Raw genomic sequence first — 26,762 nt, 5'->3', positions numbered from 1 at the left:
TCTCCTTAGTAATTACGCTGCTTTTTAACTAAGTTCCCATAGTTATACCCCCTTAACTTATCTATTATATGAGTAAATGTAATCATTTGTAGTTTGTGGCCTCTGTCTTATTTTCATTGTTTCAATATTTTTCATTTCAGCTACTTTTCATTGTACAATTTCTGTACCTTGATATGTTTGTCAAACATACTGCACTTATAAGCAATATATGTTCATTATTTAAAAAAAAAAAACAAAACTAAATGTTACCAAAAGAGCATGATGAAAAGTCTACCCAAATTACTCTTAATATTCCTGGATTCAATCTTCCAAGTTTGGGTTTTTAAAACAAAATAGTATCCAAAATGACTTTTCTTTCTTTTTTTTGGCATGTGGGATCTTAGTTCCCTGACCTGGAAGACCCCAAACCCGGGCCTTTGGCAGTGAAAGTAAAGAGTCCTAACCACTGGACCGCGGGGGAAATTCCCAGCACGTGCGATTTTTACCTTATTTTCTCATGTCACTCTATAGTTCATATAGCATCTTTCCATGTTGGTAAACACTGACCTGCTCATAATTTTAATGGCTACATATCAGTCCTACCACACGGAACACTGTAATCCTGTTAGTCACCCTGCCGATGGACAGCCTGGTAGTCTCCAAAGACTGTGCTAATGTAAATATCACAGACAACTATCTTTGGGAACGCATCCCATCAGTCCTCAGGGTGGGCTTCAATCTTGGGACCTTTCCCATCAGAGTCATCCTAAGCGGTAGTCCACAGCCTTGTGTAGCCCCACTTTCTATCCCTGGTACTGACTGATGGGATTAGAGGACAGCAAACCTTGAATGACCCAGCAATCCACCAAACATTTAGGTGAGAAAAGATGAGATGGACCCGTCAGAGCCTCCCGCTCTCAGGAATGAGGCAGCTTCCAGGGAAAGCATGGCCTAGAGATGCTGATGAGGCTGTGAGACTGGGGTCCTCCTACCATATGCAGAAACTGTAGCCAGCAGAGGAAGGCAAAGCCAGGGGTGGGTGGCGGCAGACCTGCGCGGGGGCACTGTCACATTAACCGTGGTGCCCAGAGCGAGACCATCCCGGAGCTGCTGGTAACGGGCCTCTGGGCCCAGCTGTGCCATCAGACAGCCCTTGGGCCGAGTCCTGTTTCTGGTACTGGCTGTGTGACCCTGGATGGTGACCCGATGCCTGTGCATCTCAAGTCCTTCATTTCAAAAGTGAACAATCATCAGTACTGAGGCTCACCTCATGGAAGAGTAAAAGAGAAGGCAATCCAAAATGCCTAGTATCTATGGTGTGCTCAACATGGGCCAGTGCTCAAGATTATACTATTAGGATGAAGATGATCTAAGCCAGCAGACCCAGAAAACTACCAGCTAATGCATTCCCTGGGGCCTGGGCGACTGGCCTTTTCCAAAGGCCTCTGTCCACATTCCCTGGTGCTAAGTTTAAGAAACGTGAATCTCCTGCAAGCAAAAAAACCTAACTAAAACAACTTCTGAGGCTGAATTCCCGGCACTGGGATTTCCAGATTGAAAAGGAGTCTAATTCTTTTGGAGAAGCTCCTATTACAAATTACGCATGCTGGACACTGGTGTGAACTGCTCCTCTGAAGGCACTGACCCATGGAATACCTAAACTAGACATGCTTGAACCCAGGATTTGAAGATCTGTAATACGGTTATCTGTGTTCAAGTTCAGTATGGGTCTCAGAAGACACAACTAGAAACCGACAGAGCACCCCTACCTCCCCCAGTGAGCTTTGCTGCTGTTTGGTAACTAAGTTGTGTGTGATTCTTTGCAACCCCATGAACTACAACACGCCAGGCTTCCCTGTCCTCCTCTATCTCCCAGAGTTTGCTCAAACTCATGTCCATTGAGTCAATGATGCCAGGGGGTCTTCTATCACCCCCTCTCCTCCTGCCTTCAATCTTTCCCAGGATCAGGGTCCTTTCCATTGAGCTGACTCTTTGCATCATACTGGAGTTTCAGCTTTAGCATCAGTCCTTCCAATGCACACTTAGGATTGATTCCCTTTAAGACTGACTGGTTTGATCTCTTTGCTGTCCAAGGGACTCTCAAGAGGCTTCTCCAGCACCACAGTTCAAAAACATCAATTCTTCGATGCTCAGCTTTCTTTATGGTCCAAATTTCACATCCATAACTGACTACTGGAAAAACTATAGCTCTGACTCTGCAGACTTCTGTCAGCAAAGTGATATGTCTGCTTTTTAATGTTCTGTCTAGGTTTATCACAGCTTTTTTTCCAAGAAGCAAGCGTCTTTTAATTTCATGGCTGCAGTCAGTGAGCTGGTTCTAGGTAAAGACTCAAGGATACAAAGGATGGAACAGAAAGAGATGACTCCACAGCCAGCGCTTTAAAGAACAATGAGGCTGATGCAGAAACCGGGCCCAGTCCTTAAACCCTGTCCACTAGTGTGAGTGCAACGGGATGGGGCAGTTTCTCCCTTCCGCATGCTCACTCACTCCCTTTCCCCTTCACCCCTCTGCCCCTCTGCTCAGATGGCTAGATCTTAGAGCAGTGCAGTCTCTTTAGTTCTGAACTGACAAAGCGAGTGAGAGGAAAAAATAGGCACCAAAGCAGGAGTGGCCAGTGTGAAACAGTCTCAAGCCTTTATTTCTTAGGATGGCCCTAGGTCCTATCACCAAGTCAATAGTGAGCCATAAAAAAATGAGCCAAACCAAACCATACTCAACAAGAATTCATAGTGGTGATTATACAGAGATAGTCAACAGAATCTCTGGGGTAGCCTCTTCAAAAAGGATTCACCCAGGCTCCATGGAGACCCAATAACCCACTGCATTAAAATCTATAATGAAAAAGAGATAAAAAAAAACACACAAAACACCATAGCTGCTTTCTAAGTTCCAGTAGCTTATTGTTGCAGTCCATCTGGCTATTGGCTAATATCTGGAAGAAACTGATATTACTAGTGGCCCCTCAAGTTCTACACACAAGCCCAATATATCCACAGGAAGAAAAAGAAAAACTCAAAGCATCTCGAGTGATCTTTGTAACCTCAGGCTTTTATCTGAAGGATATTGAACACAGTGTTTAGAAGCGAGGAGTGACCACAATACATCAAAAACTTTGGGTACATTTAATGAGTTTTTCTGGTCCTTCCTTAGCAAACGCAGTTTATTTTTGGAGGACAAGGTCACGTGCATATGGCTTATAGTGCCTGAGCACTTTCCGTAGGCTGGGTCAAGGTGTCAGGGCTTTGGGAGAGCCCCGATCAGTTCCTGCAGACCGCTGAGTGCTTGCTCTTGACTTAAAATAGGGCCACAGTTCTTACAGTGTCAGCCTTAGGATCATAAACACGAATGACCGTCTGAAACCACAGAGGACCGGATGTGAGCCACTTATAGTAAAACTGAGCCAGAAACAAGAATAGCAGGAAAGCTGCCTGCTCTCTGGTAGTGGAGCCCTTTGAAGTTAACTATTTATTAAACACCATATTACAGTGCTCCAGACAAAAATCTTTGAAGGCAGGTTATCCTCCTCTGCACAGTGGCTCACTGCTAACGAATTGCTTCCTTTTCCTTTTAGGTTTTGTTTTATTTTTTGTTTCTTTTCCCATTTGTGAAACTGAAACCTGGACTGTTTTCTTCCCATCTATGAAGCTAGTTCACACCAAGCGCCACTTCTGGCAATGATGCTGATCAATAGAAAGGGTATTAAAAACATACACCAATCCATCACCATCACAACACAAGCAGTTGTTATAAATATAAAATAGGTAACTAATAAGGACCTACTGTATAGCACAGGGAACTCTACTCAATACTTTGTAATGGCCTATATGGGAAAAGAATCTAAAAAAAAAGAGTGGATATACATATAACTGATTCACCTTGCATACACCCAAAACTACAACAACGTTGGAAATCAACTCTACTCCAACAAAATTTTTTAATAAGATTAAACATGAGGAAGAAAATCACAGAAGAAAACCAAACAAAAAGAAATTGTTACATAAAGTTCAGCAACCTCTAACATAAAACCAGGTTACAGAAATGATGAAATGGAGGGACAAAAAATGGCAAGAATTCAAAATATAGGATCTTTTATATTTAAAGGCAAAACTTATCTACTACATTTCCTATTTCAAAACTACAGATGAACATGCCTTTTTTCAGCTGGCATTTTCCCACTTACCAATAAAGCCCCCAAGATATACCAATAACAGTTACCTCTTAAAGAAATATTCGAAAGAAGAATAAAAGGGTGATACCGTTTATTTTTCCGAACCAATCATTAACTTAAAAATCTTTGCCTTTAATCAACTATACTCTAGCATAAAATAAAATTTTTTTTTTTAAAAAGAACGTTTGCCTGGAGAAGAACTGGGGCCCACCCCTGTGCTAACACGTCCCGGGCGCAACAGTCCAGCCCCAGCCACTCACAGGCAGTGTCTCCAGCTCAGCACGTGCTGAGGAGACAGAACACGGCGTTGCCAGACATGTGACTAGGTCTGTCTCAGTGTGGCTGGGAACGACGGGAAGCTTTGTAAAATCTAGAAATACATCAAAGGGCTAATGCAGATTAAGCCCTGCTCCTTTTTTTCTGAAAGGCTCACTTTTGTTCCTAATATAAAGACTTAGATGATATTTCTTTAGATCATAAAGCAAGTTGTACTTTTAATGATGGATTAAAAATTATAAAAGTAAAAGATGGCCTGTTCTCCCCATTCTTTTTTTTTCCCCCCTTTTTAAGTGATGAATGTAGGAAAAGACCAGTCTGGGCCAAATTTCTCTCTTGCTGACCTTCAGGGGTGTTGAGTAAGCCAAGCAGGAGGATAGTACAAAGTCACCTTTGGATAATTTAGTTGCTTTTTTGCTAACTCCACTATTAGATACGTTAGATAATAAATGACAAACAGCATCTATGGTATATATAGCTTTAAAAATAGTGTGACTTAACTCTAAATTAGTGTAAAGTAAAACACACTAGTTCTTACACTGGTCTCTTAAATAGAAAAGCTTGTTATATCAATAGAATGAAAGTGAGCGCAAGTGTTAGCTGCTTAGTCATGTCCAACTCATTGCAACCCCGTGGACTATAACCCACCAGGCTCCTCTGTCCAGGGGATTCTCCAGGCAAGAACACTGGAGTGGGTTGCCATTTCCTCCTCCAGGGGGTCTTCCAACCCACACACTGAACTTACATCTCCCAAGTCTCCTGCGTTGCAGGTGGATTCTTTACCGCTGAGCCACCGAGGAAGCCCAGCCGGCATGCATTCTCTCATCTAATTCTCATAATAGCCAATGAGGTAGATGCTGTTATTACTCTTATTTTACAGACCAAGAAACTGGTCTTAGAGAGCATTAGTAAGCAAAGTTAGAATAGCCAATCAATAAGTATCTGCCTGACTCAAAATCATAGGTACCCTATAGAGGTGTATGTGTTCTCAATCACTAACCTGTACATTGCATTTTAAAAAATAATCTTTATTTTTTAGAATACCTTTTTTTTTTAGCTTTAAGCAAAATTATGCAAAAGATATTCCCTGGTAGCTCAGCAGTAAAGAATCCACCTGCATGTGGGAGGCATGGGCTCATTACCTGGGTCAGGACACGATTGAGCACACACGTGCAGTTTCCTGTATATCCCCTCCCTGGACACATGTACAACCTCCCTCATTATCAACTTGTAAATCAGTTTCTGTGTACAAACTGAAGGGATACACACAACTGAAGTAATAAGTATCGAATCCAGTTTCAGGGCCAGTGGCACAACGGGTAACGCATCTGACTACCGATCAGAAGATTTCAAGTTCAACTCCTGGCTGGCTCAGTGGGACAAGTGCTCTTTGGGCCTCCATGGTGGCTCAGACGGTAAGGAATCTGCCTGCAATGTGGGAGATCTGGGTTCAATCCCTGGGTCAGGAAGATCCCCTGGAGAAGGGAACGGCTGCCCACTCCAGTATCCTGGCTGCAATGTGGGAGATGCGGGTTCGAGACCTGGGTCAGGACATGACTGAGCATGCACGTGCAATTTCCGATATATCTCTTCCCTGGACACATGTATAACCTCCCTCATTATCAACACATAAATTACTTTCTGTGTACAAACAGAAAGGATACACATAATTGAAGTGATAAGTACAGAATCCAACATGAAATTCAAGAAAGGAAGCAAGATCGTTACACTTGGGGAAAGTAACTTAAGACAAGAGAATGAAAAATGGCTCTTAAAATTATGAAGGGAGAAAAGAGCGCCAAACACCAGAGTCCAAAGGCTTCATCCCCCCCTTTATGTGACTTCCCTGCCCCATCTCCAACAGGGCATTCTGAGAGATGACCTTGGTATCCTCCAGTTTTGCTATGGAAAGCTATGCAAGCTTGATTTTTGTGGACGCACCACTATTCAATTACTACACTGTGTGTACCAGTTGGTTGCCACCTACTTGCGATTCATGTTTCTGTCCTATTGAAACTGGTCCATGTCCCCAGCACCTAGGGCACAGTTTGGCATATAATAGCACTCAACAAAATCTTGTAAAGTGAATGAACAAATGAATGAATTTGGAAATGGATCACATATTTCCACGGTTATTCCCAGGTGACACGGTGGTAAAGAATCTGCCTGCCAATGCAAGAGACACAAGACATGGGTTCGATCCTTGGGTGGGGAAGATTCCCCTCGAGAAGAGAATGGCTACCCGCTTACTTCCAGTATTCTTGCTTGGGAAATCCCATCGACAGAGGAGCCTGATGGGCTGCAGTCCATGGGGTCACAAAGTGTCAAGACACGACTGAGTGACTCAGTGATGTGATGCAAAATATCAGTGCAACCTAGACAAGGACTTTTTCCTCCAAGCTTCTGATAATTTTGAACTAGTGACTTGGAAAGATACTTAATATGTTTTTCCTTCTACACAATATTAGTGCTAATTAAATACAGTGTCAGTTATTACAGCCCTTACAAACACACGTAGGTGGTCTACAGAACAGGATTAATACCTAAATGACTAAAGAATTAAAACACTGGTATTTGAAGCTTTGACAAATATTTTCACTATCTGCGTTTCTGAAGCAAAACATCAGTTCACAGGCAACCAGAGGGGACGGCCCAGGAATGTGCACAAAAATGATTAGTTGGTTTAAATCTCAAAACAGTACAAGGTGCCTATTAAAAAATTATACGAACAGCATTAACTTTCTCTTCGATGCTGATTATTCTTTTTTCTTCTCTTTATGTAACGACCTTCCTGCACAGTATGTGCCGCCATTAAAAAAAAAAGCTTAGGGAAATAAAAGGAACTGCTTGCTTAATATAAAAACATTGTATTTGAGAAAGAGATAACAATGTAATAGAAAATATACAATAATTAAAATGTATATGCTTCGTTGTTTTGTTAGGGTTAAATTTGTTTTAATAAAACAACTAATACACAGTTTTGGATACTTTTGCGTTTACCATAAGTGCTAGGGAGAAGGAGGAATCCTATTTAGATGAGTCCTGTAGACTCACAGACTTAGAGAACGAACTTATGGTTGCCGGGGGGTAAGGGACGGTTAGGGAGTTTGGGAATGACATGTATACACTGCTATATTTAAAAGGGATAACCAACAAAGATCTACCGTATAGCGCATGGAACTCTAATCAGTGTTATGTGGCAGCCTGGATGGGAGGGAAGTTTGGGGGAGAATCGATGCATGTGTATGTCTGGCTGAGTCCCTTTGCTGTCCACCTGAAACTACCACAACATGGTTGCTCGGATATACATCAATATAAAATAAAGAATTTAAAAACTCAAAAAGAAAAAAAGGAGTCCTGTCTGCATACCTACTAGGTGGCTAGAACCTGAAAGACATTAGATGTTAACTAGACTTACTGTGGTGATCAAAAACAATGCAAAAACTGAATCATTATGCTGTACATCTGAAACTAGTATACCATTATATGTCAACTACACTTCAAGAAAAAAAAGACAGTGACACATGCTGGCAAGTGAAAGTGAAGTTGCTCAGTCGTGTCCGACTCTTTACAACCCCATGCCATGGACTGTAGTCCACCACGCTCCTCGGTCCATGGGATTTTCCAGGTATGAATACTGGAGTGGGTTGTCATTTCCTTCTCCAGGGGATCTTCCCGGCCCAGGGATTGAACCCAGGTCTCCCACATTGTAGGCAGATGCTTTACTGTCTGAGCTACCAGGGAAGCCCATTGGCAAGAATGTAGAGAAACTATATAATGTTTGATTAAGTGCTGAGGGGAATGTAAAATGGTATAATGGCTTTAGAGAAGACTGGCGGATCCTCAAAAACTTAAGACAGAATTGCTACATAACCCAGAAATCCCACTTGGAGGTATACACTGAAGAAAAATGAGAACATGCATTCACACAAAAAACATATATAAAGGATTGTTCATAATGGCATCATACATAATAGCTCAAAAGACAAGCAAGGTAGATGGCCATTCTGAAGGAAAAAATGTGGTATGTCCATAGAATGGAATATTATTTGGCAAAGATGAATGAAGGGCTGATGCTACGACATGGGCGTATCTTTGAAAAGGTGCTAAGTGAAAGCAGCCAGTCAGAACAGATCACACGTTGTATGGCTTTTACGTTGTATGGCTCTGTTTATATGTAATGCCCAGGATGGGTGAATACACGGAGACAGAGAGTAGGTTAGTGGCTGGCAAGGGTTGAAAGAAAAGAAAACAGGAAGTGACTGCTAATGGATTTGGGGTTTCTTTTGGGGGGGTGATGAAAATACTCTAAAACTGATTACGGTGAGGGGTGTACAGCTCTGTGAATAGACTAAAACATACTCACTTGTACTCTTGGAACCATGGGTGAATTACGTGGAATGGGAATTATATCCTAATAAAACTGGTTTGTTTTCTTAAAACTTCAGAGGCAGCCATTTGAAAAATTCTCTGTAAATCAAGCACCTGTATTTTGGCCAGAGGCAAAAGGTAAAAAATGGAACAGGAGAAGAAAACAGTAAAAATGCAAAACATCTGCAAAAACAGCAAAAAAAAAAGCAATGTTGCAATAAATGTAAGGAAACTGCTTCTAAGGGCAAATATTTAGAATTAAGTAGTAAGCAGGATGCGGACTACTGCAGTCAAAAATAACTACTTTTTACATATACAAAAGAAAAACATGAGCCTTTACTTTGGAAATTCCACTTAGAATCAAACGAACTTATTTGCATTTGAAACTGAATAACAAAAGAGGTTTAGTTTCTAATAGTTTTGACCTATTTTAGACAGATATTTATTAAATATTTATTAAAATGCTTTAGCTTGAAATACTATAGGCACCAGAAAGAAAACAAATATGAGCAATTCAACTCTATACCTCCTGTTCAATAAAACTCGCTTCTCCATGGCAGGTGGTACACAGAACTCTACCCAGGGGGTTAATCAAAATTCCCTTAGAATAATTGAAAAGCATCTGTATTTCCCCCCCAGAAACCACAAAAAAGTCACAGCAAGCAGAACATATCATCCTGACTATTAGCACGGAGCCTGTAGCCACACAATGTGCCGTCCCCAAGAATTGAGTGACAGGACACAACAGCGTATCTGGTAAGCCAGGGACGTCTGCCCGCGTGAGACGCAAGGACATTTTTTAAAAATCAAAAGACAATGATAATAAGTTGCACATGTGATGTTTTTGCTACCAGTGCAAAGCAAACTACACTTTGTGACAAAAGTCATCCTTCTCAGAACGGGATGGTGCCAGGCAAGACCTTGGAGGTCGCCGACCTCAACCTCTCATCTTACAACAAAGAAAGCTGAGGTTTCGGAAGGTCACACCACCAGGGCAAAGCATTGCTGGGGCTAGAAATGAGATCTTTCAAGGCTCTTTCCACAAAACGTTTTGGTTTTTTTTTCCTGTCTTGAGTGTATGTACTACAGAGAGTGCTACCTAAGAAATGGAAGAGTCCTAGGAACTTCTGGGAGTCGTGTTGGTAAAACTCCACACAGGAGTGCTATACTAACCAACTACAGACATACACAACCGCAGAGCTTGGAGACACTCAAAGTTTCAGTCCAAGTGATGTGTATATTAGTGTAAGGGAAACAGAACTACACTCTGCAGGGTACAAGTCAGTTATGAGAGTTGGGGGCCTGCAGCCTGACTGACCACAAGAGTCCGCTCTGCAAGAACATGACCGTCACACTAAGGCACAGAAAACAGAAGGAACGGAGGTGGACCCAGAAGGGTGTTGTGGCAGAAGGTTAACAGTGATGCGCGGGTTTCGGCAGAGCATACGTATGCTCAATCTCTCTTCATTCTCGTTATCACATAACCCAGATCAGTTCTAAAACTATTCTAACTAGCTTCCTAACTATTTTCATGAAAGAAAGTGAAACTGAAAGTCACTCAGTTGTGACTCTCTGCGACCCCATGGACTACACAGTCCATGGAATTCTCCAGGTCAGAATACTGGAGTGGGTAGCCTTTCCCTTCTCCAGGGGATCTTCCCAACCCAGGGATCGAACCCAAGTCTCCCACATTGCAGGTGGATTCGTTACCAACTGAGCTATCAGAGAAGCCCAATTATTCCCGAACCATCATTCAAAGCTCTGGAAGGCACATTTGAAGATATGGAAGAAATCTTCGCGCCCTCAAATTAACATACACGCATTCTGGTTTAGACACCCAGTCTTTGTGAGTTTAGTTATTGGACACGAGTTCCCTTGTTTCCAACTGTTTGTAGGTTCTCCGTGTATTAATCACGGTTGGGTTTTTTATTTTCTGTATCTTACAATGATTTTTAAATCTTGGAGGCCTTAAGGACCTGAGAGATCCTGCTCATCCGCCCCCGGCCCTTCCCAGGGCTAGCTTAACTCTTGAAGACAGGGCTGAGCCTGGGGACACACCTTTATATTCCACCAGCCAAACCTTTTACCTAACACAAACCAAAGCATTGTTTCCTGCCCCAAATCACCCTAGGGCCAGGTACCATATAAGGAGGACCACTCCTAGAGCCCACCGACATTATTCAAACTCGCCAGTCCTAACCTGTTTACCCGGCTCCACTTGGCTTTTCCTTCAGAAACTCCCTAAAGGTTGCGCCCCCCCCACCCCTGTCCCCCCACTTTGTGCTTTCCCCTCACTCCTTTTTGCCTCCTAACCAACCTGGAACTTCCTAAGCAGCCCTGTGTGGCATGACGGACCCCTTCTCTAGGAGGTGTAACTAATAAATCCTTTCAGTAGGCATTAACCTCTCCGAGTTGGCACTAAGTCACCTCGAGAAATTAAAATCCTGCGGGTACATTTCAGAACCCTCTGCCAAGTGCAGACCAGGCCAGCAGACCCACGGAGGGCCAGGCTACAGGCTGCACAGGGTGGGCATGGATCAGGGGGAGCTGTAAGTGAGGGACGGCCCACCACTCTCACCTCCTTACAGGCTCGCCTTCAAACCTCAAGAACTGCCACTTGGAAGATGGCAGGCTTTGTCTCAAGCCCAGACATACTGTGCACACACATGGCACACACAGCATGTATTTATGTAGGTGTATTTTCAACAAACTGATAAACTGATACAACAATATCTGATTGATCTTTTACTCTGAGGAGCATTAACAGAGACAATCCAACAAGAAAACTCTACTGATGGGTGAGCCTGCAAAAACTTCATTCTTTTTGAAAAGAAATGTAGATACAATCAAGAATATTATATATATATATATATATATATATATATATATATGTATATGTATATGTGTTTGTGTGTGTATGATCCCTTGGATCATAACTGCAGATACTGATTAAGAGAAAACTTCATTGATAAAAATTGATATTATGGTCAAAATTTGGTGAAGACACAGAAGCATACAAAGAGAGTCATCAATGTTAGAAAAAATAGTTAATATATGTGACATACATGTGTATGGGGACTAGTTTTTCCTCTAATACAATCAAGATGCCAACATGAAACAAGCTACAATGAACAGGGTGGAAGAGCTGCGTACTACTTATCCACGGGCACATAAGAGTAAGTTTGTGGAGCATCAGACAGCTTTAATTAGAAGTCCCATCACTTCAAGGCAAATAATAGGAAACTTTGGAAACAGTTGCTGACTTTATTTTTCTGGGCTCCAAATCACTGCAGATGGTGACTGCAGCCATGAAATTAAAAGATGCTTACTCCTTGGAAGGAAAGTTATGACCAACCTAGTGAACAGTGAATAGTGAAGTCGCTCAGTTGTGTCTGACTCTTTGCAACCCCATGGACTGTAGCCTACCAGGCTTCTCTGTCCATGGGATTTTCCAGGCAATAGTCCTGGAGTGGATTGCTATTTCCTTCTCTAGGAGATCTTCCCAACCCAGGGATCAAACCCGGGTCTCCGACATTGTAGACAGACGCTTTACCATCTGAGCCACCAGGGAAGTCCTAGACAGCGTATTAAAAACCAGAGACATTACTTTGTCAACAAAGGTCCATCTAGTCAAGGCTATGGTTTTTCCAGTGGTCATGTATGGATGTGAGAGTTGGACTATAAAGAAAGCTGACCCCGAAGAATTGATGCTTTTGAATTGTGGTGTTGGAGAAGACTTTTGAGGGTCCCTTGGACTGCAAGGAGATCCAACCAGTCCATCCTAAAGGAATTAGTCCTGGGTGTTCATTGGTAGGACTGATGTTGAAGCTCAAACTCCAATACTTTGGCCACCTCATGCAAAGAGCTGACTCATTGAAAAAGACCCTGATGCTGGGAAAGATTGAGGGCAGGAGGAGAAGGGGATGACAGATGATGAGATAGTTGGATGGCATCACCGACTCAATGGACATGGGTTTGGATGAACTCTGGGAGTTGGTGATGGACAGGGAGGCCTGGCATGCTGCAGTTCATGGGGTCGCAAAGTGTCAGACACGACTGAGCAACTGAACTGAACTGAACTGAGACAGCTTTAAGGTTGGGGAGACGGTCACAGATGTTTATATGCCCTTTATAAATATCATCTAGACATGGACATTTTGGCACTACTGACATTTTGAGGCAGATAATTCTTTTGTAGGGCTGTCTTATTTATTGTAGGATGTTTCAGAAGCCTCCTGGGTTAGATACGTTCTCAATATATTTAAAGAAATTAGTCCAGTAGATTTCAGTAGCAGCCCACCACTTGTAACAACCAAAATGTCTCCAGACATTGCCAAAGGTCCCCCAGGGAGCAGCATCACCCAGGTTGAGAACCACCAGTTTAGATGTGCAATATCACAAAATACTGCCAGGCACCTGTATTTCACAAACTACTGCATTATTCCTAAAACCCTTGAAGGGGACTCAAAGTTTTGTTTAGCAGAGGGTACAGAAAGAGAGGTTCAGTACTTTAAAAAACAACAGTGCACCTTCCACAACACACTTCAACCGGTGTCCCATGCCCCGATCACCTGAAGTGTCAACCGAGGTCTTCTCACACGCTCATTCAGAGGAAAGGCTTTATATAAAGTGAACATCAAGCTGCAATTTTAATCTATTTTTAATAGCTACAATAGTTACTTCAATCAATATTACCCTTTCTAAAAAAAGAACCACCCCCTAGCCCCAATATGAAAGGAATTCTCACGAGGAAACTGAGGGGTGTGGACCTCCAGCACTAAGCTAAGTGGGTGGGCTCTAAGATCAAACACAGAAGAAGAGGAGGGTCAGTCCCCCCGACCCCCGCTTCACAAGCTGCCCTCCACCAGGTGGTCAGGAATCATACGGAGGTGCAGAGGGCCGCAGCAGGACCTAAACCCCAACCATGCGACGCGCTGCTGGGAGGAAACCAAGCTGTGTCGTTGGTCCAGGTCTGACCCTGTGGCTGCCCACACTACGAGCCGTGCTGACCAACTACCACCTGTAAATATACAGCAGAGACTTGGCCTCATCTGTGAGGTGGGGGCTCTGCCAACGATCTCAACGGTTGGAGGTATTAAATGAGGTCACAAGTCTAAAGCAACAAGCTCACCACAGGCACACTTGGGGAGCACTGTCTCCTGGGCACCCCTGTCTTAAAGGGCCGCTCAGCTGAGCAGCAGAGATGGGTGCTCACCTTAGCGGCGGGTGGTGGCCCAAGCTCTAGGACACAGTGGACTCCAAGGGGGACTGTGAGAACTTACACACGGATTATCTCCCCATCCTTAAATGAGGCAGCAGTTCCATTTCAAACAAGGGCACGTGGCAGTTTCATGTGTCCCCTGATGCTTGGTAATTACCTGGGTAATTAACATGGACACCTTAGTCGTTACCTGAGCTGTCCCCTACAACCTTGAGAATTTACATCATGTGAAACATGGGAAAGCTACATCTCAGGATACACACTTGAGCTACTAGTGACGGCTGGACCTTTCTAGATTTCTAGATTTGGTCTGAATTATATCAAGTCTTAGACCCACAGGACAGCGATCATTTTTACTTTTGGCCTAGATCAGGGTTTCTCAACCTTGGCAGTGGTGACATTTTGAGATGGGCAATGTTTTTTGTCGTGGAAGACTGCTCTGTGCATTATGGGATGTTTAGCAGCATCCCAGGCCTCCACCCACTAGATGCCAGAACCCTCCCCCACCCCAAAAAACACTAACATGCTGGTGAGAGAGTTAATTCTTAGGTAGGCTGATAAGGAGTCCAGGGCCCTCAAGGAGGAATGGGTCCGGGGCTCTCAAGGAGGAGAAAAAGACAAATGTTTTTGTTTTTTTTTTAAATTCCTTGTCTTCAGTTCAGTTCAGTCGCTCTGTTGTATCCAACTGTTTAAGATCCCATGGACTGCAGCACGCCAGGCCTCTCTGTCCATCACCAACTCCTGGAGCTTACTCAAACTCATGTCCATTGAGTCGGTGATGCCATCCAACCATCTCATCCTCTGTCGTCCCCTACTCCTCCTGCCCTCAATCTTTCCCAGCATCAGGATCTTTTCAAATGAGTCAGCTCTTTGCATCAGGTGGCCAAAGTATTAAGAGTTTCAGCTTCAAGAGCAGTCCTTCCAATGAATATTCAGGGTTGATTGCCTTTAGGATAGACTGATTGGATCTCCTTGCAGTCCAAGCAACTCTCAAGAGTCTTCTCCAACACCAAAGTTCAAAAGCATCAATTCTTCAGCGCTCAGCTTTCTTTATGGTCCAACTCTCACATCCATACATGACTACTGGAAAAACCATAGCTTTGACTAGACAGACCTTTGTCAGCAAAGTAATGTCTCTGTTTCTTAATATGCTGTCTAGGTTGGTCATAGATTTTCTTTCACAGAGCAAGCGTCTTTTAATGTCATGGCTGCAGTCATGATCTGCAGTGATTCCGGAGCCCAAGAAAATAAAAGTATGTCACTGTTTCCATTGTTTACCCATCTATTTGCTATGAAGTGATGGGACCAGATGCCTTTAGTTTCTTGAATGCTGAGTTTTAAGCCAGCTTTTTCACTCTCCTCTTTCCTCTTACATTCCTTGTTTTAGTCACATAAAACATTTTTTCTTTAAGCCCAGAGCTCAATGTTTTTCCTTAAGCTATGTACCAAGGATTATGTAACAACAATGTATCTTGCTCAAGGACATGTTTTTCCTTTTTACCAAGAACCTTCTGACTAATCTTATCTTAAGAGGTATGTTGTGGTAGTGGGTCTGGTAAGATCTTTCTATTGTTAGTTCTAATCTTGTTAATTTAAGATGTTTGTTGTAGGAGTGGGTAAAAGTATATAAGGCCTTGATAAGACTAGCAAGTGGGGTACTCTCATCCCCCTTCTGATGTCTGTGTCAGAAGCTTCTCTGTCCTTTGTCACTTTAATAAAACTCTGTTACACAAAAGCTCTTAAGTGATCAAGCCTGGTCCCTGGTCCCGAAGCTAAATCTTCTTTGGAGATCAGGAATCTGACATCGCTCACCAGAAGCTATCACTGGTGGTTCACATAAATTTCTTGTGAGCATATAACTGAGTAATTGCAAATATTTTAAACTGACACTATTTCAAAGAGTAACTCTAAAGGTGCTATATGGCCTGTCTCTCTTAGAAATTGAATGGAATCAAATAAGCATTCTAAAACCCTAAAGCATCACACAAGTGTAAGGCATTATGTTATTCATTAAAATTAATTTTTATTTTGAGGGTCTTTGGCAGACAGCAGCAGGATTTTGAGACATTCTGAAATAATTAGGGACACCCTAGGACACTGTGAAATCATGATTGAGGTTGCACTAAATTGGCTCCCAATAGCCACATATAATAGAAATGATTTGGACAATAGATAATGTCACTTTTAAATGATTCTATTAGAGATGCTGGAAGCCGCCCCCTTGGAAGTGGGCATCCCCAGGGGTCCATTCCGGGCCTGTCCCTTCACCATCCCCTCAGGTGATCTTAGCTACTGCAGGCTTCAGATAACACATCTTCATGTCCAAAGGCACCACTGACATGCTCACCCTTCATCATTTCCCTGATCTTTCCTTTACATCATACATGTCCCTCTGGCATTTCAGACTTAAAATGGTCAAAAACCCAACTCATTATCTATTCCATCTGAGCCCAGGTTCAGTCCCTGGTTGGGGAACTAAGATTCAACACGCTGTGTGGTACGACTGGAAAAAAAAAAAAAATCCAGACAAAACAAAACACACCTCAGGTGATACTGCCACCCTCGCTAGCCAACCTGCTTTTCCTTAAATACATGGACGACCTCACGCCTCTCTACCTTCACTTACTTTATTCCCTGTGCTTCCTCCACCATCACTGCAGAGCCGTTTCTGAACACACTGCCTCAGGCCTTTGCAGATGCCGTTCCCCTCTATCTGAACACCACTTCCCTGCTTCAAACTCTATTCACCCCTAGAGTCTAAGAATGAGCTGGACATATTTACCGGGAGCTTTCCATAATTCCCCTATTTCTTTTTTCCAACCCCCACAATACTACTTCTTCACACAAGGCTCTGATCATTCTCATCATGCTAGGGTTCCAACACCCTGGGCTGGTAGTGCGTCATGGCTGCCAAAGATGCCTTTTTCCTTTGAACTGCCAGAACTCAGTGTCATCACATAATAGATGCTCAGTCAGTGTGAGATGACTGAGTACCACACAACCAACACATGCCAGGCTTTAGGTACGCTCCCTAAAAAAGATTTAATGACTAACAGGATATGAAAAGGAGGTTCTCATTCAAAGAGCTACACCCTATGGTTTACACTTTATGCTTTTGTACCAGAAAGGAAAAAGTAAAGCTAATAGATCCATGGCTTCCCTGGTGGCTCAGTGGTAAAGAATCCGCCTGCCAATGCAGGAGATGCAGATTCGATCCCTGGGTCAGGAAGATACCCTGGAGAAGGAAATGGCAACCCACTGCAATATTCTTGCCTGGAGAATCCCATGGACAGAGGCGCCTGGCAGGCTACAGTCCATGGGGTCACAAAGAGTGGGATACACCTTAACAACACAACAACAACAACATCAAACAGATCTCTGTTCTTCTCTGCCAGCACACTGGCCTCTGCACCCATCTTGCCACCCACTGTGCGCTCATGGTCTGTGTTTCCCCACAGCCAGCGCACTACTGAAGGGCAGGAGCCGAGTCGTGCTCATTTGTCACACATCCTAGCATGTAGTTAGGAGCTGGCAGTCCACGACTTCTTTTACATTTTTTGTTCAAAACACTTCATGCAATGAGATATTAACTGCACGTTTGAATTTTATTCAGCATGCCTATTTCACAAGGCTGGAAAGTAAACATATTCTAAAAGTTCCTTCTTAAAGTCAGGTACAGGATATGCAGAACACGTCACCATGGAAACAGTGTTTAAGATTGTACTTAGAAGCTCATCTTATCAAATCTTATCTTACCCCTATTTTAGCTGAAGTTTTGAATACTGAAGGGAAATGCAGGAAGGGATGCTAAAGCTTTACTTTTTTCTTAGCATTATAAAATATATGAAAAAAACCCTAAAAAAACCTAGGGAGAGGAGTTCAGGAGGGAAGGGACACATGTATGCCTATGGCTGATTCATACTGATGTATGGTAAAAACCATCACAATATTGTAATTATCCTCCAATTAAAATAAATAAATACATTTAAAAACAAATATCAAAAACCTCAGATATGCAGATGACACCACCCTTATGGCAAAAAGTGAAGAGGAACTCAAAAGCCTCTTGATGAAAGTGAAAGAGGAGAGTGAAAAAGTTGGCTTAAAGCTCAACATTCAGAAAACGAAGATCATGGCATCCGGTCCCATCGCTTCATGGGAAATAGATGGGGAAACAGTGTCAGACCTTTATTTTTTGGGGCTCCAAAATCACTGCAGATGGTGACTGCAGCCATGAAATTAAAAGGCGCTTACTCCTTGGAAGGAAAGTTATGACCAACCTAGATAGCATATTCAAAAGCAGAGACATTACTTTGCCAACAAAGGTTCGTCTAGTCAAGGCTATGGTTTTTCCTGTGGTCATGTATGGATGTGAGAGTTGGACTGTGAAGAAGGCTGAGCGCCGAAGAATTGATGCTTTTGAACTGTGGTGTTGGAGAAGACTCTTGAGAGTCCCTTGGACTGCAAGGAGATCCAACCAGTCCATTCTGAAGGAGATCAGCCCTGGGGTTTCTTTGGAAGGAATGATGCTAAAGCTGAAACTCCAGTACTTTGGCCACCTGATGCGAAGAGCTGACTCACTGGAAAAGACTCTGATGCTGGGAGGGATTGGGGGCAGGAGGAGAAGGGGACGACAGAGGATGAGATGGCTGGATGGAATCACTGACTCGATGGACATGAGTTTGAGTGAACTCCGGGAGTTGGTGATGGCCAGGGAGGCCTGGCGTGCTGCGATTCATGGGGTCGCAAAGAGTCGGACACGACTGAGCGACCGAACTGAACTGAACTGAAAAACAAACAAACAAACAAAACCAGAGAGACCCTGTCCCATCACAAACTCCCAGAGTTCACTCAAACTCATGTCCATCGAGTCAGTGATTCCATCCAGCCATCTCATCCTCTGTCGTCCCCTTCTCCTCCTGCCCCCAATCCCTCTCAGCATCAGAGTCTTTTCCAGTGCGTCAGCTCTTCGCATCAGGTGGCCAAAGTACTGGAGTTTCAGCTTTAGCATCATTCCTTCATCAACCCTTGAAAAAATGTCAAGCCTGTGGCCACAGCTGCTTTCTACAGCTGGACGGGAAAAGCGTCAGGAATAATGAGAGCTTGATCCCGTGGGGATGGAGCCCTGTGAGTATTGGGTAGAAGTGCCCGTCTGATGTAGGCTCTGGGGTTCTATGCCAGACACCTCCCAGATCCCTCTCCTCCCCATCCAAGGAAACTGGGACCAGGGCACCTTGGGTTAATGGGTCAAGTCCCAGGGGTAATTCACTCAGATGTCCCTGTTTACACAAGAAAGTAAGCCTCTGGGTGGCTGCAAACGCTGGGACATGGGATCAGCATGCAAGAAATCCCAATAAGCCACCTTGTCACTTCTGAAACCTCCCTGATACGAAGCAAGAGATGGAAAAGAGAAGGGAGAAAAAGGCAAGTGAAGACTAGAGATAGTCAGATACGTAGACAGAGGGATTTATAAGGTACAGAAGACCAAAAAAGTTCTCTGGATGTTTATTTTTGGAAGACAGTAATAACCAAAAACGTGACCTAGGTTACTTCCCAAAAAAGTACTGGTAAAGGAGATGTGTGCTTAGTTGCTCAGATGTGTCCAGCTCTTTGGGACCCCATGGACTGTAGCCTGCCAGGCTCCTCTGTCCATGGGATTCTCCAGGTAAGAATACTGGAGTGGGTATAGCCATGCCCTTCTCCATGGGATCTTCCCAAACCAGGGATCAAACCCAGATTTCCCGCATTGCAAGCAGATTCTTCACCATCTGAGCTACCAGGGAAGCCCACTGGTAAAGGAAAACAATGATAAACCTAGTTCTTTTCATTTGCCAGTTATGTGGATTTTCAACAAATGGGAGTTTACTCTATTCAAGTTCAATATCCATAAGGTAGTTTTCAGAAAGAGTGAAACTTTTTGATGATGTTCATATTTATATCTATAAATACGAATGATGCAGATTTGGGACTTGCGCTATCAGATGACAAGATACAGCCCAAGCTTCAGCTCTTGCTAATTAAACGAATCAATTAAGAGACTACAGTTGCGACCGTGTAGCTGCTGTTCTGTAGTAGCAATAACAACCCCGCGGGGAGGTCTTTTACTACATTAAAATGCTGTCCTCCACAACTCCATCTGATATTATTAGAAGCAGTTATTTGTGTCTTGCTGTCATATTAGTAGCAAAGGCAAATTATGGAAATATGCAGACCAGAATGGTCCCAGTATGAGACCAGGTTGGGTTTTCAGCCTCCAAGGGAACAACTGCTGAAATTCCAAAGTTCCCCAAAGTTCTTTAATGGAACTGATAAATCTATCAGCACAGCATCCATTTAGAAACTAGGTAAGGGTCACATATTTACATACTTTCCTGCTAAGCTGATACAATTCAACTAGATGAATTATCATATTAAGTTTACCCTCCTGAGTTAAACTGATGGAGTTCAAAATTGTTTTCGATGGTTGTCATTAATCGCTGTTACTTCGTAAATGCTAACTTTGAAATCTAATTGTGCTAGCGTACCAAGGGTCATATTAATACCATTCTTAATGGTAAATCTTTGTAAAACATGTTTATTCTACTGATATTATTACTCAAGCTTTCAAGGCTAATAAGAAATAAAGTATATTTATTATCAATAAAAACTTAATTTAAAATGTACAATTTGAGATTTAAATTAGCTTTAAGAAGTTCAGCGTGATTTGGTTTCATTAAGATCCCTGGCTAAGCTTCAAAGACATATAATTTGATAGTTCCTCGAGAGTCCTTGGGTAAATGCCAACAGCACAGCTATGAAGAAGCTGCTCAGCGCAATGTAGGTTATTTTCTTTTTCGGGCAATATGCATTGTTTTCACACACACAAAAAAAACCTCAGTCTTACACAGATACGTTTGTCTTAGAATTGTGATGTTTTAAAGATAATGGTACTTTTAAAAAATTAAATACAAGCAATGATTACACTACAAAATTTGGAATCAAATGGTAACTTCTGTATTCTTCAAGTAGTAACAAAATATTCATCCTTATTGTGAATCACAGTTCAAGTAAGGAATTTGGGTTATGTAAAACACTGAACCTCTTCGGCTTCTTTGTGAGTTTATACTATCTGACATGCAGAAACTCACAGCTTCACTAAAAATGTGTCAGCAAAACAAACAAGCAAAACCCAGACAATCTACAAATTGAAGTAGGCACAGATCACCTGGAAAAGTTCTGGGGAGGAGAGCTTTGACAGCTAAATGCACATTATGGACTGAATGCTCGTGTCCCCTCCACCCGGTTCATACGTTGGCGTCCCCATCCTCACGGTGCCGCTATTTGGCAGTGGCGCCTTCGGGAGGTAATCAGGCTTAGATGAGGCCGTGAGAGCTGGGCCTGGCAGAAGAGAGGCAAGGGAGGAGGCCCTGATGCTAGTGCCTGACATGTTTGAAGACTAGCAACTAGGCTGGCTGAGCTGATGTGTATTTTAAAAGGATCACTTTAACCGCTATATTAATGATAAGCAGGGAGCAGGGGTGGAGGTGGGAAGACTGGCTGCTCCAACAATTTGGACAAGAGGTGATGAAGACTTTCGTCAGGATGGGGGCAGTGAGAGTGGCGGAAGAGGGAATTCAAGGAAAAGACAAACTTTTAGCTTAAGTTGCCATTTTCTGAGACAGGAAAAATTGTAGGAGGAAGTTTATGTTGGTTTGGGTTTTCTTTTGCAGGCTGTGGCTGTCAAGAAGTATTTTTTTCAATGTCTGAACCCTGAGAAATCTATTAGAATGCAAGGAGCAGTAACAAATAGCAGACACAGCACAAAAACCCTTTCTAGCATGAGAACAAGAGGTCCAGAAGACTCTACCCATAATGTAAGCCTTGGTAGCTGATAAAAAAAGAATGGCATGGATCTTTATGCAATGACGTAGGAAGATGTTCACAATTGTTGCATGAAAAGATGTGTAAATCTGTTTCTGGAAGAATACGTCTATTGTTAAAAACTTCAAAACCTCTAAGGGATAAAATGAACACTTTGACAATGGTTAATTTTGTGTGTCAACTTGGCTAGCCAACAGTATTCAGATATTTGGTCAAACAGTATTCTAGATGTTTCTATAAAGGGTTTTTTGTTCCTTTTTTTTTTTTTTGGCCAAGGCATGCAGGATCTTAGTTACTCAACCAGGGATCAAACCTGCACCCCCAGCATTAGGAGCACAGAGTCTTAACCAATGGACCTCCAGAAAAGTGCCATGGTTTTGTTTTGTTTTTTCTTTCATTTTTAGATGAGGTTAACATTTAAATCAGTAGACTCTGAGTAAAGCAGATTACCCTCTAATAACATGGGTGGGCCTCTTTCAATCAGTTGAAGAAAAAGGATTAACCTCCCAAGCAGGAAGGAATACTACAGGCACACTGACCTTGAACTTGAAATGTAACTACTCTGCAGGTTTGGGAATTGCCTCCACACTCAGAGGAATCAACTGCTTAAAGTCAATCAACCAACCAATCTCTCTCTCTCTCTCCTTACATATGAAAACATAATACACATACTCTGTTGGTTCTATTTCTCTGGAGAACCCTAATCCAATTTCTTATGGATTTAAATAAAATTTAAATTTTTTAGTTGAAAAAATAAGCACATGCCAAAGTCTTTGACTGTGTGGATCACAATAAACTGGAAAATTCTGAAAGAGATGGGAATATCAGACCACCTGACCTGCCTCTTGAGAAACCTATATGCAGGTCAGGAAGCAAGAGTTAGAACTGGACATGGAACAACAGACTGGCTCCAAATAGGAAAAGGAGTACGTCAAGGATGTATATTGTCACCCTGCTTATTTAACTTAAATGCAGAGTACATCATGAGAAATGCTGGGCTGGAAGAAGCACAAGCTGGAATCAAGACTGCCAGGAGAAATATCAGTAACCTGATATGCAGATGACACCACCCTTATGGAAGAAAGTGAAGAGGAACTAAAAATCCTCTTGATGAAAGTGAAAGAGGAGAGTGAAAAAGTTGGCTTAAAGCTCAACACTCAGAAAACTAAGATCATGGCATCTGGTCCCATCACTTCATGGCAAACAGATGGGGAAACAGTGGAAACAGTGTCAGACTTTATTTTTTGGGGCTCCAAAATCACTGCAGATGGTGACTGCAGCCATGAAATTAAAAGATGCTTACTCCTTGGAAGGAAACTTATGACCAACCTAGACGGCATATTCAAAAGCAGAGACATTACTTTGCCAACAAAGATCATCTAGTCAAGGCTATGGTTTTTCCAGTAGTCATGTATGGATGTGAGAGTTGGACTGTGAAGAAAGCCGAGTGCCGAAGAATTGATGCTTTTGAACTGTGGTGTTGGAGAAGACTCTTGAGAGTCCCTTGGACTGCAAGGAGATCCAACCAGTCCATTCTGAAGGAGATCAGTCCTGGGTGTTCACTGGAAGGACTGATGCTGAGGCTGAAACTCCAATACTTTGGCCACCTCATGCGAAGAGTTGACTCATTGGAAAAGACTCTGATGCTGGGAGGGATTGGGGGCAGGAGGAGAAGGGGTTGCAGAGGATGAGATGGTTGGATGGCATCACTGACTCGATGGACGTGAGTTTGGGTAAACTCCAGGAGCTGGTTATAGACAGGGAGGCGTGTCATGCTGCGATTCATGGGGTCACAAAGATTCGGACATGACTGATCAACTGAACTTAACTAATAACTATTAATCAGAAAAGCAAGAATAACTACAAGTCCTAGGTGCAACACTTAAAAAGTACATATTGGACAAGTGTCTTCACATGTACTTTAATCTGTAAACTATACCACACCTCTATACATATATAAAGTACAATGCATGAAGTAAATGGACATTGTTATTGATATCCTCTGTAACTCAGTGGCAAAGTCACTTTTCTTTTGATCTAAGCCACAAACTTGTCCGCTGATATCCTCAAGTTACAGAGCCAACAGAAATACCCAATGTAAATTTACAACCTAAACAAGGTACCCAAAAGATATGAACCATTTTACAGATTATAAATGATACCTAACAGAAGAATACACAGAGAAATATGCAAATACAATAGCAATAAGTGGAGAAATGATATTAAAACAATAAAATATCTTTTTCACCAAATTATTTTGGAAAATTATACTACTACTAATATGGTACCTATAAACTCATAAGTAAAAATAAGTGTGAAATAAGTTTCTTTTTACTATGTAGAGCTATATAATTTTGAAATTATTATTCAATTTCATTAGAAATGTGGACCTAATAGAAGAAGCTAGATGGAAAACTAAGCGAAAAAAAAAAAAACCAAACATAAAATATCAATCACCTGTTTGTTTGGTTTTTTTTTTTTTTTGGTTATGCCACCTGGCTTATTGTGGGATCTTACTTCCCTGACCAAGGATTGAACCTGGGCCCTCGGCAGTGAGAGCACAGAGTCCTAACCACTAGGCCACCAGGGAACCCCCCAAGGTCACTATTCATAAGCATCTTTTTAAAATTTGTTTTTATTTTTATCAAAAATAGGGAAAGAGTATCCAGCGAAAAAAGTACTTCAAAGATTCAACAAACTGCAAATAATTTTTAAAATTATTTTGTCTCTAATAAGAAATAGCTAAACTTACTCCATCACGAGAATTTTCCCCACATGTTAAAGAATCCATTTCTTATACAAAGACATCTCACTTAACAGCAAAACAAAACCACGGTGAAGCCAAGTTCAAACACAAGGGCTAAAACCAGCTGATCACTTTTCCAGTTGATCTCTCTGTAAATTAAAGAACATATAAAGTAGTCATCCTTTCCTACTTACCACTGTGCCAAGAAACTGAATGCTCATGTTGCCCCCTGCTTCTCGAGAAAGACACTGGGGAAAAAAAGAGACATAAAATGAATTCTCAGCCACACAAAAACATGTACCTGAATGTTCATAGCAGCATTACTCCTAATAGCCAAACAACCCACATGTCCATCGACTGATAAATGAATAAACAAAATATGGTATTTCATGCAATAGAATATTATTTGGCCATAAAAAGGAATGAAGGGCAGATACATGTATGAAGTAAGATGCCAAGCACCTCTTCCTGTGCTTGTTGCCCACTTGTGCTTCTTCACTGGAGCAACATCTATTCAAGGCCTTTGTCCAACTTTTAATCAGGTTATTTAATTTCCTGTTGTTAAGCTGCAAGAGTTCTTTATATATTCTGGATATTAACCCTTTATCAGATGTATGACTTCAAATATTTCTCCCATTCCACAGGATGCCTCTTCACTCCATTGTGTCCTTTGATACACAATTTTCCTTAAATTTTATATAGTCCAATGTATCTATGCTTTTCTGCTTACAATTTTGGAGTTATATCCAAGAAATCACTGTCAATTCCAAAGTCATGAAGCTTTCGCCTACATTTTCTTCTGGAAGTTTTATAGTTTTAGGCATTATGCTTAGGTCTTTAATCCACTTTGTGTCAATTTTTGTATCTGGTGTAATGTAAGGGTCCAACTTCAATCTTTTGTATATGGCAGATCCATATACGAAATCCATTAGATTTTACAGAAAATCTAATGAATATGATCATCAAATTTACGTTTTCAACTCTCACTTATCCTGAGTTCAAGACTCATGTAGTCATCTGTTAGTTGGATAGCAATACTTGGATATCTAATGCACATATTAAACCTAGCAAGTCCAAACAGAATTCTTGATCTGCCTCCCCAAACCTGCTTCTCCCCTAGCCTTCCCATCTCAGTAAATACTATCATCATTCACTCAGGGCTCATCTTCAATTCTTTAACTGCCTTCATACCTAGTATCTAATCCACCTACCAATCTTCTCTATCTTCCCTCCAAAATATATGTCACATTGGCTCACTTCAAGTCTTCGCCACCACTACCACCTTAGTCTACGCCAAGGGCTGACAATTTTTTTCTCCAAAGGGCCAGGTTTTGCTAGATTCTTCTCTTGATATCTGCCTTAGCATAACATTATTTTGCAATTTAATCACTTCCAATTGAAGGGTAAGTGAAATATCCTCAACAGTACAGTTATGTAGATTATAAAATATGGAAATAGTCTTTGCTTTTGCACTGAGATTTGAAAAATGCTGTTGGACCTCTAGTCCACTTCTTGTTTTGACAGCCCACGGACTCTAAAAAGCAACTTGACACTAGCTGTGTCTCAAACATCATTTGTCAAAAAGACTTGACCACAGTGTGCATTTTGCATGTAAATGCTGTTTTGTCTTACAGTTTCAGCGTGAATTCATTAAGAAATATTATCAAGTCCACAGCACAAGCTAATTTTCAAAGCTGTAAGATGTTCCATAATAGTGGCTGAGGACAGTTCTTTCTGTTCAGAAAAAATTCAATCTTGGTCCTGCATCCAAAAAAAAAAAAAAAATCCCCACAAACTCCTAAGCCACTGAACTGCTGTCAATAGGGAAAAAGCAGGGCACTGAGTTGCTACATATGATAAAACTCCACAGACAGATAAAAATGAATAAAGGCAGCTGTGTTCTGGTAAAACTGTATTTACGAACCTAAAATTTGAATCTCATATACTTTTCATGTGTCATGAAACATTCTTTTTTCTTTCAACCATTTAAAATGTAATACTTCCAAACTTTAAAAAACCACTCAACTAGTGAACTGTACAAAAACTGGTAGTGGGCTGGATTTGACTGACTCTTTGTCTAAACCATCGTCAGCACCTCTCACGTAGATGACCACCATGA

General features: G+C 41.9%; 1 protein-coding gene across 6 annotated transcripts in view; it reads right to left on the bottom strand.

Annotated features, from left to right (window-relative positions):
- Positions 1-26,762, bottom strand: part of PCCA (propionyl-CoA carboxylase subunit alpha) — a 363,730-nt gene that overhangs the window by 46,058 nt on the left and 290,910 nt on the right. For 2 of the 6 annotated variants that reach the window (XM_055542946.1, XM_055542947.1), the window contains exon 21: positions 24,838-24,891. In XM_055542946.1, coding sequence (XP_055398921.1) covers positions 24,838-24,891 — 54 coding nt within the window. Of the gene's footprint in view, positions 1-2,978; positions 3,355-8,837; positions 8,931-23,102; positions 23,645-24,392; positions 24,793-24,837; positions 24,892-26,762 lie in introns of those variants that run through there. The other 4 variants (XM_055542949.1, XM_055542948.1, XM_055542944.1 and 1 more) reach the window with 4 other exon arrangements.

This window comes from Bubalus kerabau, chromosome 12, assembly GCF_029407905.1.
Source record: "Bubalus kerabau isolate K-KA32 ecotype Philippines breed swamp buffalo chromosome 12, PCC_UOA_SB_1v2, whole genome shotgun sequence".
In the NCBI taxonomy this organism is placed as follows: domain Eukaryota; kingdom Metazoa; phylum Chordata; class Mammalia; order Artiodactyla; family Bovidae; genus Bubalus; species Bubalus kerabau.
This window is presented reverse-complemented; position numbering and strand designations above follow the sequence as displayed.